This window comes from Arachis hypogaea, chromosome 9 (assembly GCF_003086295.3).
Source record: "Arachis hypogaea cultivar Tifrunner chromosome 9, arahy.Tifrunner.gnm2.J5K5, whole genome shotgun sequence".
Taxonomy (NCBI): Eukaryota; Viridiplantae; Streptophyta; class Magnoliopsida; order Fabales; family Fabaceae; genus Arachis; species Arachis hypogaea.
Genome location: NC_092044.1, coordinates 102,346,269 through 102,367,671, shown reverse-complemented (window position 1 = coordinate 102,367,671; position 21,403 = coordinate 102,346,269). Strand labels below are relative to the sequence as shown.

At 32.9% G+C, this 21,403-nt stretch overlaps 3 protein-coding genes across 6 annotated transcripts; 1 reads left to right on the top strand and 2 right to left on the bottom strand.

The window, feature by feature from the left end:
• Positions 1–1,535: 1,535 nt before the first annotated feature.
• LOC112711359 (uncharacterized) lies at positions 1,536–5,666 on the top strand. 4 transcript variants are annotated; one of them, XR_003157448.3, is made up of 7 exons: positions 1,536–2,629; positions 3,002–3,174; positions 3,728–3,806; positions 3,884–4,111; positions 4,499–4,668; positions 4,925–5,062; positions 5,302–5,666. XR_003157448.3 is itself a non-coding variant. In XM_025763992.3 (7 exons), exons 1-6 carry the CDS (start codon positions 2,102–2,104, stop codon positions 4,980–4,982), a joined length of 1,236 nt encoding a protein of 411 aa, XP_025619777.1. In that variant the 5' UTR covers positions 1,536–2,101; the 3' UTR covers positions 4,983–4,993; positions 5,302–5,666. The 4 variants fall into 4 exon arrangements, 2 of the variants coding, with proteins under 2 accessions (XP_025619777.1, XP_029145000.1); XR_003157447.3 differs by having other exon boundaries at positions 4,925–5,083; XM_025763992.3 differs by having other exon boundaries at positions 4,925–4,993.
• Positions 5,667–7,023: 1,357 nt separating this feature from the next.
• Positions 7,024–9,378, bottom strand: LOC112711358 (cytochrome P450 89A2). The gene is made up of 2 exons (XM_025763991.3): positions 7,507–9,378; positions 7,024–7,249 (listed from the first exon to the last, which is right to left on the bottom strand). Exon 1 carries the CDS (start codon positions 9,174–9,176, stop codon positions 7,527–7,529), a length of 1,650 nt encoding a protein of 549 aa, XP_025619776.1. The 5' UTR covers positions 9,177–9,378; the 3' UTR covers positions 7,024–7,249; positions 7,507–7,526.
• A 7,207-nt stretch (positions 9,379–16,585) lies between these two features.
• Positions 16,586–20,879, bottom strand: LOC112711357 (nuclear transport factor 2). Its single transcript, XM_025763990.3, has 9 exons — positions 20,588–20,879; positions 20,233–20,367; positions 19,326–19,629; positions 18,578–18,840; positions 18,293–18,482; positions 17,956–18,077; positions 17,811–17,876; positions 17,567–17,648; positions 16,586–17,109 (listed from the first exon to the last, which is right to left on the bottom strand). The coding sequence occupies exons 1-9, from the start codon at positions 20,624–20,626 to the stop codon at positions 16,895–16,897; spliced, it is 1,416 nt and encodes a 471-aa protein (XP_025619775.1). The 5' UTR covers positions 20,627–20,879; the 3' UTR covers positions 16,586–16,894.
• Positions 20,880–21,403: the final 524 nt, after the last annotated feature.

Here is a 21,403-nt window from a genome sequence, read left to right as displayed (position 1 = left end):
TTTTAATTATAATACATAATTAAATAAATGCATAAAATTTTTAACTTGATAGTATATCAAAATTAAATTAAAGTATTTTAAGAATAAAAATGTTCATTAATTCTCTTTAATTTTTATATCTTCATTATATTTTTAATATAATTAGCAATGTAAAAAAAATATTTTAAGATATATATTTTTGTCCCTGCTCTTGAAATTTTCTGGGTCCGTCAATGGATTGTTGAACTTTTTTTTTGTTCGAAAAAAAAGTGAGAGATAATCATTTTAATTGTGTATCCGTTGTTAGGAGAGATAATGTTTCAATTCTCTTTCCACTCTTTTTTTTGTTTTATTTATCCGTGTCAATTGTTAGAAGAGATGTTAGGAGAGATAACCATTTCAATTCGTTGCAATTCTCTTTTTATTATTTTTCTCTGTTTTATTTATCTGCATCAACTTCACGTTATCATCTTTCAATTTGTATAAATTAGAATAATTACCATATTTATTCTCATAATATAACTTGACCACGTAGAAGTTTTTTTTTTTAATTTAAGTCAATTCAATTTTATCTATAATTTAATCTAAAATATTTTATGTACCCTTCTTGAATACTAATTGTTCAAACATATCTTTCGTTTTAATATCTTTCAACAATTTTTTTAAATACTAATTACACGTTACAAATTTGAATTATTAAAATTATTTTAATTGTAATTTTTTTTATAATAATATACATATCTCATTTACAATGTAAATAAGATAGGTATTTTTTCAAACTCTAAATATCTTAGTTGTAAACGAGATGTGTGCAGAATAAAACTTGACTTATCTCACACAAATTCATCTTGTTTACATGGTATACGAGACAAATCATATGATACAAGTTAGTAAATACACTACAAATTATATATTTCAATAAATAAAATAATTAAATTATTTATTTTAAAAAAAATGATTTGTGCACCCATTTCCATCCCAACATGATATATCCACGAATGTCGACGCTTATGGATTTCGGTTGCCATCTCTAATTTTTGCTGGGTTTTAGGTCTTGAAAAGGATCCAAAAATATGTTTGTTACATTGAGATATACATGTTGGGCGGACCCTAGACAATAGAATTAGCCCAAATGTCATATAAGCTTCTTTTTGGTGGATAATAATAAAACCTTGAATAGAAGACATGACCAAAAACACGTTGAATAAAAAAATAGCCTTTAAAAAACAAGCTACAAATCCTGATAAAAAAAAAATCTACAAATTATAGAACTACGTTTGGAAAAAATATTTTCGTCCATGACCAAAAAGAAAAAATATTAGTGGGAACCAATCCAGCTACTTTCATGTGATGGGAGACTTTCCTCCGATCCCACGCTTCTTTAGTAGAATCAATCAGACAATCACATTCATCTTGTTTCTAGTGGTTGTGGGATCGTCTTTTGACCTTGACTTGGATAACACAACAGCATTTCTGTAAATTATTCTTTTAAAAATATTTTTAATGTAAGGACTGTGCTAATTAGTATTTTTAAGATATTTGTTAAATTCAGAACAAAAAAAATATTTGTTATGATTTAATTTGAAATTTTCAAATTTTAATATTCTCAATGAATTTTATATTTAATATTATTTTAAAACACTTGTTAACAATATTTTTTTATAAATTTCTATTTTTCATATAAAAAAATTTTGGATTTAGTAATTTTTAATAATTTTAATCAATATTTAACTAATATCAAAATCAAATTATCATTAATAAATAAATTTTACTAATTTATATACGTAAGTTATAACAAAGATTAAATATAAATTTTAAATAATAATATTTATTAATTATATAGTATTATGATTTTCACATTATCCAAACTGAAAAATGAAACCAAAAAATGATTAAAAAACTTGGGCCAAAAAGGAGAGCTGCTTATGATGTTGAAAATCTTATTTTCCAATTTCTCAAATCTCAAGGACAAGTTCTTCAGTTCGTAGCAAAACAAAAATCAGAGCTTATCTCTGATCAATATATATTATAGGCAACGAATCTGAAACTAATAATAGCAACTCAGACATACTACTCTCTTAACATAAATCTTGTTCTTGGTGGTGGTTTCAAATTCAAATCCATGGATAATGAGTCAGAGAGACTTAACAAGTCAGCACCAGAAACGGAGGAGGAAGAAGAGTTCAAGTCAACCTTGCGTTCAGCTCCATCATTTGAGATATACAACACCTCCCATGGAGAGTTTGGAGAAGATGAAACCTACCCTGGAGTGGTTTTGTTGAAGAGAAGGGAGAGCCATGGCAGTGCTGAATTCACCTTTGGTGGTGGTGGCAGAAAGAGGATGGAATTGATTGAAGAAGATGCAGAGAATGAGAGAATTGGTGAAAAAGAGAAAGAAGATGATGATGACGATGATGTTGTTGATCTTGAACCACCAAGCCCACCCATGTATCTTGCAGCAGGGCTTGGTGTTGATGCAACTGGCTTTGATGCTAATGCTGTGGTTGGGTTTGAAAACTCTCTCACTCATGATGATGCGCTTGTTCCGAATTTGCAGGAGTCTGAGGATCTTGAAGGCTATTACAAGAGGATGGTTGATGAGTATCCTTACCACCCTTTGATTCTCAAGAAGCATGCCCAGATTCTGAAAGTGAGTGAGTTTTTTGTTTTGTTTTTTTTTCTTTGGACCTTTCTTCTGTTCGATGAAATGACTCACTTGGAACTTTTTATTTTGGGTAGAAAAAAATGTAGCTTATCATGAAACTGGCATGTGAATATGTGATGTCAATTGCAGATTTCTATTCAGTTTGTGTGTTTTCAAGATCATATCAACATAAGTTGCTAATCTTGATAGTGTCTTATTATCAAATTAAGTGAAAGGATACTTAAAGAGATATATGATAGAGCTTCTTAGCAAAATTTACAAACATGTAGGTGGCAAATTTGACGGTCACATATATAATATAATCATCATCTTTCAGTCTTGGATATTGAATTCTACTTTTTTGACATTTGTTGCCAGTCTAAGGGAAATCTTGAAGAGGCTGCTGAGTACTTTTATCGCGCAACACTAGCAGAACCTAATGATGGTGAAGCCCTAATGGAATATGCAAAGCTTTTATGGGAACATCATCATGACAAGGATAGGGCAGTGGTCTATTTTGAACGTGCAGTTCAAGCTGCTCCTAAAGACAGGTACCACAATAGTCCTGTCTATTTGTTCTCATTTAGAGGCTAATATGCACAGAGACATGGTTGGTTGGAGTGGCATATTCTATTTTCTTAACCATTGCTCTCGGATTCAAGTTCACAGCATGGAAAACTCGTTATTGGGAGAGCCATGCCCCCTCTATGGTGTTTCCAATGCTTGAACTGGAAATTTTCAGGATACCATGGTTTTGACCAAAAACAAGGTCCACTGTGGCATGGACATTGCATATGAAAAAAAACGGAAATATCATAATTAGTCCTGGACTAAATATGCTTTTTCAACTCTCTGTTGGAAAAAGATCTTCTAAAGCGAGGAAATTTGTAAAGTGACAAAGTAAGGGGATAATCAGCATTGAATTTGTAGTTTCTATCATGTGAGTCCCACTACTCACTTTCTCACTTTACTAACTTTCTTACTTTGGAGGAACTTCATCCCCTACTGGTACTGTGTAGCCTGAAGAAACTGGAAGCTACACTTTAATCATGCAAACTATTAAGCATTGCTAGCTAACATAAACGTATAACATATTTCTTTCAGTCATGTCCTTGCAGCATATACTAGTTTTCTCTGGGAGACAGATGACGATGACAATGATGTTGGAAATGATCAAACTCAGGTTCTTTTCTGTTTTCTTATAGTTTGTCACATGACAAGGACTAGTTGTGTCATACTGAATTTTAAAACTGAGTGCAGAGTGATAAGGAAAAACTAAAGACTGAGCCTGTCAAGCCTTCCAATGAAGGAAGTTACCAAATTCGTCCATTCGTGCATATTTCAACAGGACAAGAGATTGATATAGCAGATATTAACACAGTTGATTGGAGCGGGGATAGTGATGTGGCAGATTATTTAAGAACGTTGGTTGAGGAGAATCCTAATAATCTATTGGTTCTGAAAAAGTATGCTCAGTTTCTATTTCAGGTGAGACAAATTTTAGGCACACATGATTAAACACTTAGATCACTTCAAAGCATTCTTCTAATATGTACTCATGCAGATGCTTCTAAATTAAAGTCTATACTAGCAACAAACACCAAGTGGGGCACTTAATATCGTTAAATAGAAATACAAAAATATTATGTGCATACAAAAGATCAGTAGCCAAATTAGCCACCATGTATTTATATATAAATACATGTATTATTTAACTCATTTTTAGTGTATATTTTGTATTTCAATATATGTTTTATACAAGTAGCTGATTTTAACATGGTTGATATAAATAGCATTTGAGGCATAACTTATGATTAGTTACTTGAACTTCTCTTGGTTTAAGAAAATAAGAAACCCTCCACATTAAATGTACAGTCCAAAGATCCAGAAGCAGCCGAGGATTTCTACTCGCGTGCAGTCTTAGCCGATCCCAGTGATGGTGAAATGATATCGGAATATGCTAGGCTTGTGTGGGAACTTCATCATGATCAGGAAAAGGCTTCATCTTTGTTTGAGCAAGCAGTTCAAGCTACACCTGGGAATAGGTACAAATTTTGATGCACATCCATTAGGATATACCCAAGACCATTGTATTGTTAACCTCAATTTTCTACTAAAGCTAAAAATATAAAAAAACTGTCTTTTTTCTTTTTTTTATTGGGTGATTAGGTCCTTATTGGTTAATTAAGTATAAATCCTAATTCAAAAGAATTGTTGAATTACAGAAGCAGCAAGTTACAAGTAAGAAACTACATTTGACAATAATTAAGATGCTAATGCTTATCACTTGTGTGCTTTCAGCAATGTTCTTGCAGCATATACTTGCTTTTTGTGGGAACTAGAAGATGGAGAAAGCTGATGTAGTTCAAGGTAGTGGTGATATTCCAGAGATCTTTTTGACAGAAAATCCCATACCTGTTGACAAATATTCAAGAGAAGGTGCTAACCATGCTTGAGAAGGTGCAAGTGAATCTTATACATAATTATTGGAGACGAGAGGAAATCATTAACAGAAAATAAAAATAATAAAAATAAAATTCAAGGAAGTAGACATATATATTCTTCTTGTTTTCTTCCTGAAGTTTTAGAATTTCTATAACAAACTAATTTGCAGCGAGACAAAAAGTAGCTTACTAAATGAATCATGATTATGCTAAGAGCTTATCTCTTTGATGCAGTGTTTCGGACCCTGCCCTGGTTAGTTGATGCACCTTATTTACTTCAAGCTATTAGAACTGATCATGGCTTCACATGACTGATGAGTGCAAGAATAAATGAAATAAAGCCGAAGACTTAACAAATTCACACGCAAATTATTCTCCTTAGTAATTTGGTTGTCTGTTTATTTTGGTGAACGGATACAAAATTAACAATTACCCTTTTATTAGCCGAATGGCAGCCATGGTTGCACTTGTGTAGGGTGTAGGTATGTATTATGTTCAAGGGGAAATGCCTTTCTAAAATGGGGAATGCTAGGGGACAATGACTTTATTGAACAATATAAATCACCACCAATCAAATAAAAATATATTACACCTCCAAATTAACCTTCTAAATTTTAATATTAAAATAATCATCCGTACACAAGTAAAATGAACATCCGATATATCTATTATTTATATTATTAATATTTTCATTATTCACCTATACTTTTATTTTTAAAATGCATCTTTACTTATTTTTTATCTATCCAAATAATTTTATTGAGTCTTGGAAATTTAGACAGCAATTCTAGCAAATAATTGGCACAAACGGCTGTAAAACTCCTTGATTCGTGTGTCAGAATCAGACAAGAATAAAAGCCAGATCATGAAGATGAGAAAATGGGAAAGAATAGTTTGTGATGCAATTTAGTGTCTTTAAGTTGATAAAAAAATTTAATAAAATAGGAATTTTTTAATTTTTTAATATATTTAATAAATTTTTAATGGTAAAAATAAAAATATTAAAAAAATAATTTTTTTAAAAAAATTATAATTTATATTTTTTTCTTAAAAAAGATATTTTTTACATAATAAATAAACAAAAAAAAATTTATATTGTTATATCTAAATATAATTGATAAATAAAAAAATTGTACAAAATATCTAAATATAAAATTTATTTTTAGTTTCTATAAAATTTAAATTTTTTTTTTTAAACTTAACCAAACAAACCCAGGTCTCATGTCATTACAGAAACTAGACATAGTCGGTACAATTTGGCGGATATTACATTGTTGACATAAAACCTTTTATTTATATATTGCATTTGGTAATGGACTTCCTTAACTTTTCACAAGGTCTCATGTCATTACAGAAACTAGACATAGACGGTACAATTTGGCGGATATCACATTGTTGACATAAAACCTTTTATTTATATATTGCATTTGGTAGTGGACTTCCTTAACTTTTCACAAGTTGTAACTAAATGCCTAAAAATTTGGCATTTTAGTAACCTCAACCACAAAGAAAAAGGAAAATATAATGTTTAAAGGCCACGTGAAGCTCAATTGACTAGACAGATAATCAATAATTGAAGAAAAATAAACAAAAAAGGAAGGAAAAAATACATGCCGGTGTAAAGCATCAGAGAATTCTTTTTCACTAATAAACACTTAAACTGGTCTTTTGAGAAATTTTAAATTCAACATTTGAGTCTCTAATACATTTTTATTTTCTATAAATTTTCAAAAATTATTTTCGTTGGATAGATTGATTCTTTCGTTATTTTGAAGAGGAATTAATTAGTTTTATAATAAAAAATTTATTTATCCAATACAGATATAAAAAATTTGATTTAAGTAGTCGTTGAAGAAGTTGTTTGTCGACTTCCACCATGTTAAGTTGGCCCCATTCCTACCTAAGAGGAATAAATGAAAGACGCTGCAATCAACTCCCTTTTAATTTCCAACTCTATACAGTGAAATTCTCCGTGTATTTCAAAATAAACATCATTTCGAGCAATTTGATACATAAAAAATGTCAATCTATCTAAACATGCCACTATGATTCATAAATTACAGAAACGATATGTTTATATTAACAGATAAAAACGTATCCATGCCAGAAAGTCCTTGCACCATTATTCCATTACTTCTAATGTTGCAGCACATACTCTTGTTTGGGAAAAGGGTGTAGGAAGCTGAAAATGAAGATAGTATCAATGAAAAGGGCATTGCTATTGACAAAATATTCAAGCCAAGGTGCTTGCAAGTAAATGCTTACATAATGAAATGCTAGATGCAGAATAAATAAGCTTATCCAGTGGTAAACCAAAATTAAGCTCAAAATGATTCTTCTTGATAACAACTGAGAAACAGTGTCATTATTTACACATGAATTATATAAAATTCACAATATTTGGACCAACTACTACATCATTGTGATCAAAAGTATCACCTTTATTAAGGGTCCTCCATTCAGATCCTAGGAGTAATATGAGCATGCAATGGATTCTTCATGACAATAGTAAACTCCTGCTTTTCAGACAAATCAACGGTTTCTCCATCGGGCACCTTCCAGTCGAAATTCCAAACCAAATTGGCCACAAAGTACTCCAAATGGAGCATTGCTAGATTAAAGCCAGGGCAGATCCTCCTCCCAGCTCCAAATGGCATCATCTTGATTTCCTTGTTCCCCGTGATATCGAAATCCTTCTCCTTCTCCAAGAACCTCTCCGGCTTGAATGCCATGGGATCCTCCCACACCTCGGGATCCCAACCTATCTGCGCCACCATGAAATTCACCGTGCCTTTCTTCGGCACCAAGTAACCATTCAACACCACGTCCTCCATCACAGCATGCGGCAGCACAAAGTGCCCCGGAGGATGGCGCCGCAGCCCTTCCAACACCACGGCCTTCAAGTACGGCATCCTCAGCAGCTCCTCCTCTTTCACCTCCTCTCTACTCTCACCCTTCACCTCTCTAATCTCTTCTAGAAGCCTCTGCTGCACGTGCGGGTACTTCACCACATTCGCCATAATCCACTGCAGCGCCGTGGCCGTCGTGTCCGTACCGGCACTCAAGAACTCCGAACACAACGTCACCAATTCTTCATCATTCAATTTCCGCTTCTCCTCCGGCAACTCTAAATCCAACAGAGTATCCACATAAGAAACAACATCACTGCCACCGTCACCGCCACCACCACCGCGGTGTTCCGTTGCACACTTTCTAGCCCTAATTAGCGGAATCAAGACATCACTCTGCTCCTCCTTAAGCCTAAAGAACTCCTGCCACCGATTCCGGAAGAGAATCCGAGTGATTATTGGCCAGAAATTGAGGACGTTGAATCTATTAACTGCAAGAAGCAACGCTCGCTGAACACGCTCCACGTCCTTGACTTGCTTTTCGTCCAACTTTTCGCCGAAGCACATGAAGACGAGTAAGCAGAACATGGCATAGTGGAAATGATCGATGACTCTGACGGAGTGTGTGGTTTCGGAATCGGACTTGAGGCGGTTGAGGAGGACGTCGAGGACCCAGCGACGGACTGAGGAGAACGATTTGATGCGGTTAGGGTGCAGCATCTCAGTGGTGAGGTTGCGGCGGAGGGAGCGCCACGTGGAGCCATAGGGTGCGGAGTTGATGTTGTGCTGGTTGCAGGTGAGTATGCGGGAGACGGTTAGGGCAGGGGGCCGGTCGGAGAAGACGGCTCCCTTCTGGACGAGTGCCTGGTGGGCCAGGGAGCGGTCCGCCACGAAGATGGCAGGCCGGGTAGTGATGCGGAGTGTGATGACGGGCCCGTACTTGGCCCGAAGGCCGACGAGGATGGGCTCGATTTGGGAGAATGATTTAGCGAGCCAGACGACACTGGTTACGATAGGAATGTGTGGTGGGCCCGGGGGAAGACGAGGACGCGCCTGGCTCTTGTGACTGCTGCTGGTAAGAGTTATTATTATTGCTCTGATGAGGAGACACACGCATGCGGAAACCACCACCAACAACCATGTTTCCATGTTTTCAGAACTCAGAAACTCAGGTGCTTGTGATGATAACTGCTTCCAACGAAAACTAGTGAACCATAATATTAATACGTATAGGGATGGTGGATTGGTGGGGATATACATGCCCAGATGTGCCTATTTCTGACGTCATCCCTGACCTCTCTTTTAGTCCTTACCTTATCATTAATTAATGATCATATGGAGAAGGTTTTAGTAAGGAAATTTACTGAAAACATATGCTCCAATCCTTCTTATCTAAACGTGGATTTATATACAAATATGGCACCGGCCGTCGGACCAGAATTACCTTTTCTCTTCTCATTTATATTAAGAGGAGTGGTCACTAATTTTTATGATTTGTAACTTTTAATTAGTTATTATTAATATTTTTAATAGTGTAAAATTATTCATTATTTTTTATTAAGTATTGACCAAATTTTAATAAAAATACCATCTTCTAAAAATTTTTCTTATATTAATGCTTACAAAGTAAAATTAATAAAAAAAATTCAACACTATAAGTAGAATATACACCAAATAAAGGATAAACATGAACAAAAATTAATAACATGAATTAACTATCACATTATTTTTTAAAATAATAAAATAATTTAGTAACACAATCTATCGTATTTGTTATCTTATTCTACAAAATAAATAATATGATTGATATTTTATATAATCGAAAAAAATTAATTAACTATTTTTTGCACAATTTTTTTTAATGGCATAATTCTCTAACTCTTAAAATATTTTTTAATGGTATCTAAAATAGTCTAGACACATCTAACATCCAATATAGTGATCCATACATACCATATTTGCTAAAAATACTCATAAATAATAAATAAGTATTGTATAGTTTAACATCCTTATTACACATAATGCATACATTATTATTCTGTTCAATGATACTCAATTTATTCGATCTTTAGTATTGACATGACCTATCAGTACAAAAGAGGTAAACAACTCAACTCTAGACGAAATTAATCCTTTCTAAATTTCATTTATGAATCTGTAGCTAAATATATCATTTGTTAAAGTCTCTTTTTATAAAACCTGTATAAATAAAATAGTAGAATAAATATTTTTTTGTCAAATTTTCATACCACTCTATCTTGTATTTTTATTATCAATTTAACAAATTGCAAGACATCAAGTAGTTGATTCAAAAATTTTATCTTCCATTGTTAGAGTTTTCTCCTTCGTTGAAAATTCCAAATCTACTCTCACATTCCGAAACCCACAATCTTCAATTACAAATCCTTTTTTAATAGTTTAAAATCAAGAAGAGTCTCGAAAAGAAGTCCTTCAACAGTTCAACTTTCTTACTTCGAACCATGTATCCTCCCAAAATTTGGTTGATCTACCATTCCCTCCCCCTGTAGCAAGACGATGAATCATCTTCTCTCTGACATGTTACTCCTTTATTTGTAGTTGATATATGTCTCTCCATAAACCCTCTTTTATTGGTAATGTTTGAGTTGACAACAAGTGATTAGGGTTTAAGTCATTGCATGAGCACACAATCTTCTTTTATAAAAGACAATCCTCTTTTGAGAATCTCCATCACCATTTAAACAGCAAATCAATATTACGAACAATCACATTTTTCACTCCCAACCCTCCTAATTTTTTTTGTGCCTGTATTATATTATCTCCCACTTTACAAGAGCCAAGTCAGGTCGTCTAATTTTTTTCCTCTAAAAAAATCTTTTCTACAATAAAAGTATTCTTCACGCAACTGTATTTAACATCTTATACAGACTCAGATAAGAAATATGTAAACTGTTGATGACTGACTTAACGAGAATCAACCTTTCAACTTTAATAAGGATCTTTACTTTCCACAAATTAAGTTTCTCCTTCATTTTATTTACTACCACCAATTTTTGAGTTTTTACTAGCCTCGAATTTGCTCCAAAGTTAATACCAAGGTATTTCACCGGTAGAGCTATCACCTGACACCCTAGTAGTCAACACATCCATCTACTCCTGACTGCAATTAATTGGTATCAAGTTGGACTTCTCAAAATTTATACTAAATCCGAACATTATTTCAAAATACCTCAGAAGTCTTTTATAATTTTTGACTGTCTCCTCCAATGAACAGAATAATATGGTGTCATCAATAAATTGTAGATATGATAACTATATATTATCTCTACTAATTAAGAGTGGAGATATTCGCATGTTTCTTACCACCTCTTTAATCATCGTGTTCAACATATCTATCACATGAACGAGCAAAAATAGTAACAATAAATAGTCTTGACGAAGTCGTCTCTCCATCTTGAAAGGTTTTGATGGTAAATCATTAACTAGAATAGAGATTGATGCCAACCTAATACACTTCTTAATCCATGCTCTTCATTTATTACCGAACCCTATCTTTTCCAACACAATATCAACAAAATTTCACTTAACTCTATCATAGGCTTTTGTAAATCCAATTTGATAATTGCTGATGCCTTCTTCTTTATTTTTAACCATTGCAAAATTTCACATAAAATAAAAGCTTCATCATGTGTCTTTCTCTCCTTAACAAAGACACTCTGTGATTTTTTAATTAAATATGACATTATGCTCCTTATTCTTCTTATCAATACTTTAGATATAATCTTATAGATAAATCTACCCATGCTAATAGATTTGAGGTCTTTCATTTTCTTTGTCTCAACAAATTTCAGAGCCAAAGCTACCCATGTAACATTAGAGTCTACTGGCAATCTTTCCTTCTAAAAAAAACTCATCACAACTATAGTAAATGTTATTTCAATCTCCTTCTAACACTTCTTTTATAAAATTCATGTTATATCCATTACTACCTAGAGCTTTAGATGATTCACAATCTTAAACTGCCTCTTTCACTTCCTCCACCAACATTACCTCTAGCGCTACAGCCTCCTTCATCTCTATCCGATTGACTAAATCATCCCGAAAACTAATATTTGGAGAAGCTTTCTAGTTGTACAATTTTTTATAAAAGTCTCTAATTGCAACCTTGATGTTCGCATATGATTCCTCACCAATCTCTTATTAATCATCAGTATCTAAATCTGGTTGTTCTTTTTTGTCACCGACACAATATTGTGAAGGTATCTTGTGTTCCTATCCATCTCCTTAGCATGTCGAGATCTAAACATTTGCTTCCAGTGATTATCCTATCTAACATATGACTTCTTACAGCACCTAACTAATGCCTTTTTCCTTGCCTCCACCATACCATCACAAATTCCACTGCTAACTATATCATCTACCTTCGTTCTTCTTTATCTCATCCTCGAACTTTTTATCTTCTCAATTATATTTCCAAAGTGTTGCTTATGTCATCTACCCAGCAATATTGACAATATTTTTATCTTATCTAAAAATTGGATATCTTCTAATTTTCTTCACTCTTTCTTAATCATTCTTGAAAATCCTTCATGCATGAACCACAAATTTAAGCTGCGGAACGATCTTAGACCCACAAATACTCTTATATCTTTTATTATCAAAGGGCAATGATCGGATAATCCTCCCATCAACTATGTCTCCATATACATATCTAGCCATCCCAAACTAACTAAGGACCTATCAGTATGACTGCAAGACTGTCTCCTAAACCATGTATACTTGTGATCATTTAGCGTAAAGTCAACCAACTCCATATCATTCATCCATGTTCTGAAATATTCAACTGACGCTGATAAGCTAGTCGCTCCTTTTCTTTCTTCCATATGTACAATTTTATTGAAGTCTTCCATGTAACAAAAAAACACCTGACACAATCTTACAATATAACTTAATTCCTCCCACATTAAATATTTTTTCTCTCTCACATGTGATCCATACACCAATCAAATAGCACAGTAAAAGTTATCTTTGACCATAACTCCTTCTATATACAATTATCTATCTTTTTTATAGCAATTATTCAATTTAAATACTGATTCATCCCATATTAGTAATAATCCTCCAGAAGTACCAACTGAACTTATGAACTTTCAGTTAGGTCTATCACTTCTCCAAATATGAAATAAATCAAATTTAGTCACTACCTCCTCTTTTGTCTCTATCAAATCAAACATATCCAACCTAAACTTATTTTTTAAATTTTTTATCATATTCAATTTACTAACTCTTCCCATCCCCCTAACATTTCAAGAGTTTAAAATTATTTAAAATTCTTGTTACACATCTGTTTGCAATTTTTGGACGACTTCTTCAAACTTTTTTTTTGCTTATCCAATCTATGTTTCGAAGCTATTATTTCATTTTACTCCTGCAAAATAGCCATAATATTCTCCTCATCGTTGCACCGAAGAGCACCTACTCCACATCTAGTTTTCATGTCTCTATGTTCTGTCATTTCTTCTTCCTAACTCTGTCTTTAATTCTCACTATGAGACTCACTTTCTTCATCCAGACCAACCTCTATTTCTAACCCTTCTTTTACATGGTTGTCACATTCTTTCTCTTGCCCATCGCTATGAACATCTCCCAATTCCACCATTGATCTTTCCCCTCTTTCAAGTTCATTCCTACTGCAACATTGGATTCCCTTTCTTCTTGTTGTACGTCTCTGTTATAGCTTATCACTCTTCTATTAATCTGCCTAGTGGATCCTACGCCCACTTCTCGCTCAGCCGCCGCAACCCGTGTCCTCCCCATCACTCATGGGTTATATTCTTCTAAGTGAATTTGTTCTTGTTTTCTCACTTGTTTCATGTTTGTGCTCCTGATTGCGTCCTTTTCTTTCGTCTGCAGTGATTTTCATAGTAGCAGTAATCACTCCATCAGACTTGGCAACCGGGTCAACCCCTTCTCCTTCATTTATCGTGTTTTGTTGTTCTTAAAGTTCTGCCATTCCTTCGTTCATCCCGTCTCCTGCACCACTCGCTCACCATTCAGTATCGCCTAAGTTAGTCGCTAGTTTCATTGTTCAATTTTATTCGTCCATTAATTAGTTAGTTAAAATCGTCTATCTCTTCTATTATTTTGAAACTATTCATTTTTTCTATTCGTTGAAACTTTCAATTTTTTTATTATTTAAAATATTTTATTTTTAAGAATTTAGTCCAATTTAAATTATTAATATTTTTTATTATTTTTAAAAATTATATTTTTATATTTATATATACACATCTTATTTATATTGTAAACAAGATAAAATTGTAAAACGTATTTTTATAATAATTTTTTATAATTATTTATTTTAATAAATAAAATATTTATTTAATTTATTTAAATAAAAAATCCCGTTACGATAAGAAGTGATCTTAAGCATTAAGGAAAACGCATTGAGCATTGAGGCGGGCAACTTTGACATCTTGCCGTGTGGAGAAAATCCTTTTGTTTGCCCTCCAAGAATGTATGGTTTCCTGTCAAGTGTCTAATGATGGGAGCACAACTCCAATAAAATATAAAATATCCTAGAAATTTAATTAATAATTAGCCTTTTTTCTTAAAATAATAAATTGCTCTTGGTAGTTAGACATTAGTGTCGCTGCGTCAAAATTTGAGAATTAACCTTTTTAAAGTGAAAAGTTGATAAACTATGAAAATAAAATTTAATCGCATTTGAACTAAAATAATAAATTTGTTAAAAAATAAAAAATACAAATTTAATGGTAATTAAATTTTTTTTCTTATTTTATAATTTTTTCCAACTTTAAATGATTTTTTCGTAAAAGAATATTGTTAATGGTTCGTGTTGTCTTTCGACATTTTTATATTATTATGGATGGAAAAATAGACTATCTTTGATTAAAAAAATAACTCTGTCTTAGAAAACAGAAACACACTTCATTGTAACTTCAATGAGTCCTGCAAAAGTTATTTTTACATGAAGTACTCTCTTTCTACTTTTTATTTTTTTGAAATAAATAGTTAAATTTACCTTTGAAAAATTATTCGTTCTCCAAATTAGTTATTAAAAAATTTTTTTAATCAAATTCATCCTTTAAAAATTTTAAGTTAATCATGTTAGTTCTTTTGTCATTTTCTTTGTTGATGTGTCAAAATTTACTAATATAACACGGTAAAGAATACCACAACATACATCTAAAAATTTTAATTGACTATTAATATAATAAGTTTATAAAATTATATTAAATCAAAACCTAATTAAAGGGAGAACTTAAGGTATTAGAATTCTTCAATTTGGTATTGATTTAACATAATTTCATAAACTAATCATGTTAATATTCAATTAAGACTACTAGGTGTGTGTTGTGATGTTACTTAACGTACCACATTAACAAATTCTGACACCGTTAGTAATAGAAGTGACGGAAAGACTAATATAACTAAGTTAAAATCTTTAAGACTGCGTTTGTTTGCAGAGACAGGACACAGAGATAAGAACACTGAGACACAAAATCGTGTTTGACAGAGGAGACATGGACAGAGACAATGTGTCCAGAGACACTAAATTAGTGTATTTTGTGTCCATCCTGACAGGAAGGACACGGAGATACTAACAAGGGACACAACTTATTTTTTATTTTTTTTTCATTATTCTTGTTAATTTTTTATAATTATATTTTTTATTGTTATATTTTTCATCTCAATTTTTTTGAATGAAAAAAAATTAGAATAAATTAAATTTTCATAATTTGTTCTATTTTATCATGAACCAGAATACAAGAACACAAAATTGTATCTTTATCCATTAGTGTCTTATCATGTCCTGTTCTCAGTGTCTTGTCATGTTCTATTCTTAGAAACAAACGCAACCTAAAGGACGAATTTAATTAAAAAAAATTTCAAAGACCAATTTAGAAAAATCTTTCTAAGACTATTTTTTACTTATTTTTTGGCCTTTTTCCAGGCTGAAATTATATCTGTGACACGCCATGTTTAAGTATATTCACACTCAATTCTAATATTTTTTGGCTTTATTTTAAACACCACTCAAATTATTATTTAAAGTATTAAAATATAATATTTTAAATATTATATTATAATATATATTAATTATAAGAGAAAAAGACAAATAAATCATTGACCTTTTGATTCGCAGACATTTAAGTTCTCGAAGATTTTGAAAATATATTTAAGTTCTTGACTTTTTTCAAAACCTGGACATATCAATTCCTCATGTTCACTTGAATTTGTCAAACTCAACAAAAAAATTAAACGTGATTCCTATTGTATTGACCTAGTTGATACAGATGCACACGTGAAAGAGTTTTTAAAATTGAACAAATTAAATTCAAGAATCGATATGTCTAAATTTTAAAAAAATCAGGGACTTAAACATATTTTTAGATCCTCAAAAACTAAAATGGTCGCAGACCAAAAAATCAGAGATCAATTTATCCTTTTCTCTAATTTATAAAACATGAATTTAAATCAAACAATATAAATCTAAACGTAGTTTCATACAGGAAGCCCGAAACTGAACCCTAGTTTTTATCTCCCAAACATTGTAAGTAGCGGAACATGGCTCTATTTTTTAGATCATTTTTCTTGTAAGCCTTCATCCATTAAAAGGAAAAGCCGAAAAGGCGTACCATTAATAAGTAGCAAGGAATGCAGACTAGCACAGGAAAAGACAAGATATGATCAATGTACAATATACAAATTGTTGCATCAAAATCATCTCATCAAACAACATAAAACTATGAGGTAATCATGAACCTTAGATGAAAATAACTATACTTCAATGGTCATTAAACAACCCAAGGGATATTTTAGACCTGCCAACTAATCATAATGAAAATTCCTGAAGAAACAAATAAACCATGAAGCCCCTTAACAAAAATAATAAACCATAATTTAAGATTTCAAAAATTATAGAACTCAAGTGTCTTCTTCTGGATTCATTTTGGTACTTTTGGCAAAAAAATTTATGTTGACTCAGCATGATTGTGACCATTTCTTGGTGCTTGGTGCACTGAATATCCTCTCTCGTGGCGGGGACTTGGTCTATAGAAACCATTTCCTTTCGGTCTGTTATACTCTCTTTCACCTCCATCTTGGCCACTTTCCCTGCCGAGGTTCCTCGAGCCGTAACGCCCTCTTTGGGTATCTGACTGATAGCTACCCCTCCCTCTACCTCTTCCTGTTGAGAATACAATAATCATAAAAGCAAAGCTACTTCAGAATGCTTGTAAACATTTCTTTATGAATACAAAATCTTCAATTTCGCTGCATGAATCAGACAATACTATTACATCTTCTTGTGTCTACATTCAAGTTATTAAATTTCAATCCTTAACCAGTGTGAATGCCATCATTAAAACAACATAAAGAGTCAACTTTTGATTAGATAATGTATCATTTTGAATATTTCATGACACGAAACAAATTAACTGGCTAACTGCGACGTGGACCAAGGATAAATATCTTTGTCCATGTCACCAGGAAGAGTCCATCAAACAGTGCGGTTGACAAGGATATCAGCATGAAAGCTACCATGATCCATAGTCAACATAATTGAGCTCACGCAATTAGCACTAAACAACTTAATTTGTTAAAAAAAGAAGAAAAACATTAAATAAGAATAAAGGAAAGCATACTTCCTCCACGGGAAGGGATGTTACTGTTTGGTCTCCGCTCTTCGATGTATACTTGTCTTCCTCCTACCTCTACAGATCCTGCCTGCAAAAGTATAAAATAAACATGAGAAAACAGAATTTGAAATCAGAAACTAGGCCCTGGGAAATTAAGACTTGTAAGGTGCAACCAGAGGCAAATAGATCAATAATTTTGAACAGGTGATAATGTACAATAAAGCAACTCATTTAAAACTGAAATCTAAACCTTGACTGCATTATGAACGCCGCTCATATCTTCAAATTCAACAAATGCATAGCAAACTCCGACATCCTGAAGAAAAGTGAAAAGTTTAGGTTTGTAATGGGATATGAATTAACCGGCATACTTCATTGAAGACGTAAACACATACCTTCCGGCTTCTTATGACAACACCATCAGGCCTGATCCTACCAAAATTCTTGAATTCCTGTTCAATATCAGCAGCAGACACAGCAGGTGACAAGTTTCTCACATAAACAGATTTGATTTCATCTGAAAGAAAATGGAACAAATTAAAATACACAGAAATAACAAACGAGTACATGATAAACAATACGGACTAGCACATTGAAGGATTCAAACAAACAACTTTATTGGTAAAAACTGGAAATAAAGATAACATAATGAACCATCAAAATGTAATTTACACCCAAAAAAAAAATACTAAATAATAAAAAAAACACTCAGTAGAAGAACAAAATACTCACAATAACCTTTGTCTTCTGTTGCAGGGACCTCTTCAGCTGCATCAGTTCCAAACCTATCAAGTGCATTAGTTGAAGCAGTTGTTTGTTGATTGCTACTCAGTGGGGTATTATCCCATTCCAAGGAGGACACGTTCGTTTGCAATGGCTGAGAAGCTACAACTGGTGCAGATTGTCCTTTGGCCACCCGTAACTTGCAAGGACAATAATAATGGTCAATTCCAAAGTCATCAATAAATTCCAAACGAAAACATTGAGGCACTAATGTATTGGATGATTCACACATACTATGGAAGCATAAGTTTGTTTTAGAGGCTCCTCAGAAGACTCTTCCGCAGCAGGTACCTGGTCTTGCACAACATTGACAGTTGATTGAAGTGAACCATGTGACTCTTCAGCAACAACCTGCTCCTGAATATGTTCAGAATCATGGACGCGCTGGATTTGTTGCTCTGCAAATCCATAATTATCAACTACGCCATTTTCTTTAACCTCATTTGTAGTGACAAACTCCCTTGCCTGTAAATCTCCACCCAACAGGTAGCTGGAGACTGAAAAACAGATAGCTCTCACTAATTGAACAAAATATTACAAGTCATGAGAATCAATTATGCTGGTTATTACATAATCAGCCACAAGGATATGCTCACTATTATGCTACATATAATATATTAAAGTTAAACTAATGTTGCTGAAATTTTTCTAAAAGAATATGCTCTATAAAAACATTTATCACTAATTAATTCAATTAACAGAATGCAGAGTCGCCATCCAAGCTAAAGAACAGGATCCAAGCTAAAGAATAGGAAGGTCCCATCGAGAGACAAGAAATCCCAAACACAACTTCTAAGAAATTTTATTAGAAGCAGAATATCTCTTTCCTTTTCTTCTAATGAAAATTTTCTTTTATATGAAAACAGAAAAATCTTACTTTGTGTTTTTCTTCCAATTGCAATTACAATAAGTCCATAACTAACAATTGAAGCAATAATTATAAACACGAGTATAAGAACCTAAGCATGAAGTCAGAACTTACCTGGATTATTTGTGGTAGGAGCATTCAATTTTGAATCAAGATTGTTCTGAGCTAGAAAGACTGCTTGGTGATGATGAATTGGTTCCTCTTCAACAAAGTGAAAAATGTCATTTAAAACAAAATATCCTTTTTCTTGTGGTGCAAGGAAGAACGTTTGCATAAATTTTCTCCTCAAACTGTAGTCCTTAAGTTGCACAGATCCAGAAACCATCACAAGAACACCACCACTCCAAGAATCCAAAGATTGTGCAGTTTTGATTTCGATTCCGGTATAACTGAGTGACATAACAAGTGCATGGATTTGCTGCCCAGAGGAAAATTTCTTTAATTAAAGGAACTATTGGACAGCAGGACAGTACGAAATCAGAAAGAGCAACGAGACGCCCCCCCCCCCCCCCTTTTTTTTTCTGTTTCTTCTCCCTGTCAAATTTTATGAAAACTTGTTCCAAGGAAAAGGTTCATGTAAGATCAACAACAACAGGCTTTAAAAACAAGGAGTTTTAACTCAGATTAGAGAAGATATTTTCATCTCACTACCCCCTCCAACCTTTTCCAATACAAAACACACAAACAGATGAACATTCATCTAACAATTCCAGCTCTCCAATTGCAATTGAATACTCCACATCACTATAACTATACTTCATAATGACATAGAAACAGATGAACATTCGTCTAAACCATCTATCAACTGCCATAATGGTGCTTCATGAAATTCTTTCATTACAAAATCTATCATTACATAGGTAAACAGATGATCAATCTATCAAAATCCAAATTTTCATTACAAACAATCAACTAAGATCCTTCCCCAAATGGTGCTTCATGAAATTCTTTCATGACATAGGTAACAATCATAAACAGATAGATAACAATAACCAAAACAAGGGGAGGCTAAGAAATTTACTAGCATGGCGGTCGCAGTCTCCCTAGCATTGCCATCGATTCGAACCATGGTGCTAGCATCAGAGTAGAACTGGAACACCAACTCTGGCTTGTGCTGAAGAACATGGTAATACTGCCCCACAAAGTATGTCCCAACCTGAAAATCACACACAATAGCCAAAAGATTAGTTAGTGTTTGGATTTAGTTAATCATCACGCAACAAAAAAGGGGGGCTTTTATTCTTTTTCACCTAAAAAGTGTGAAACTTTCTCTTCAACATTCTCATTACAAGCTTTTTGACTTTAAGGGGAAAAAAAAGGCGAATCCAAACACTGAAAAAGCAAAACAGAGGTTTTGAGAGAGAAAAGAAGGGAACCTGGGCGGCACTGACGGCAAAGGGGTAGGCAGTGGCCATTGCAGAGAAGGCCCCTAAAACCCTAGAATTTGTATAAAAACCCCACCTTTGGATCCGCAATAAGCCTTTGAAGATCTGCGGAAGCAAGCAGAGCCAGAAATTGAGGGTAAGTTCACTGAAGAGGGTGGGGTTTTAGAGAGAGAAAATGCGGAGCCTTTCAGACAAAGAGAGAACCTTTCCGGGGGAGAGAGACAGAGTGAGATTTCGGGGGAAAAGATTTCGTGTTTTATTTTTTGTCTTTTTATCTTGAATGGGCCGAGGCCCAAAGTAAGACCGTACAAAGAAAGGCATCTACAAAGTCACATATATGCAGTAAAAAAAAAAAGTAACTAGAGTTTTTTTTTTGTTTAAATGTTCTTGGGTTGGTCGTCGAGTGATTAAATTCTGGGTAATAAATTGACTATCAATAAACTCTTAAATAGAATTTGAACAAGTATAACGAGTATAATTATTTGTGTCATATACATAATAAAATTAAAATTAAAATTTTAAATTATTTTGTTAAAATTAATTTAAATTATAATAATTTGATTAATAAAAACATAATATATTATGCATTGTTTATTTTTTCTCAATATAGTGTTAATTGGATTAACTCTAAAATATTTATTAATTGGTTTTAGTAATCTACTTTCTTCAATAAATTAGACATATGTACTGAATGTCACCATAAATAATCTAGTAATACTTAAATTCACCAACAAATTTTTATATGTTGATTTATTATGAACTAAGAACATATCAAAATCAGCTCAAAATGAATAACAAATTATTAGA

Excerpts from the sequence above, each read along its gene's own strand:
- LOC112711357 (XM_025763990.3), bottom strand. The coding sequence starts at position 20,626 with ATGGCCACTGCCTACCCCTTTGCCGTCAGTGCCGCCCAG. Across the intron at positions 19,630-20,232 it reads AGACTGCGACCGCCATGCTA|CAAATCCATGCACTTGTTAT; the intron begins GTAAATTTCTTA and ends TCCTCTGGGCAG. Across the intron at positions 17,110-17,566 it reads CATCCCTTCCCGTGGAGGAA|GAAGAGGTAGAGGGAGGGGT; the intron begins GTATGCTTTCCT and ends TATTCTCAACAG.
- LOC112711359 (XM_025763992.3), top strand. The coding sequence starts at position 2,102 with ATGGATAATGAGTCAGAGAGACTTAACAAGTCAGCACCAGAAACGGAG. Across the intron at positions 3,175-3,727 it reads CAAGCTGCTCCTAAAGACAG|TCATGTCCTTGCAGCATATA; the intron begins GTACCACAATAG and ends TATTTCTTTCAG. Across the intron at positions 4,669-4,924 it reads CAAGCTACACCTGGGAATAG|CAATGTTCTTGCAGCATATA; the intron begins GTACAAATTTTG and ends GTGTGCTTTCAG.
- LOC112711358 (XM_025763991.3), bottom strand. The coding sequence starts at position 9,176 with ATGTATATCCCCACCAATCCACCATCCCTATACGTATTAATATTATGG.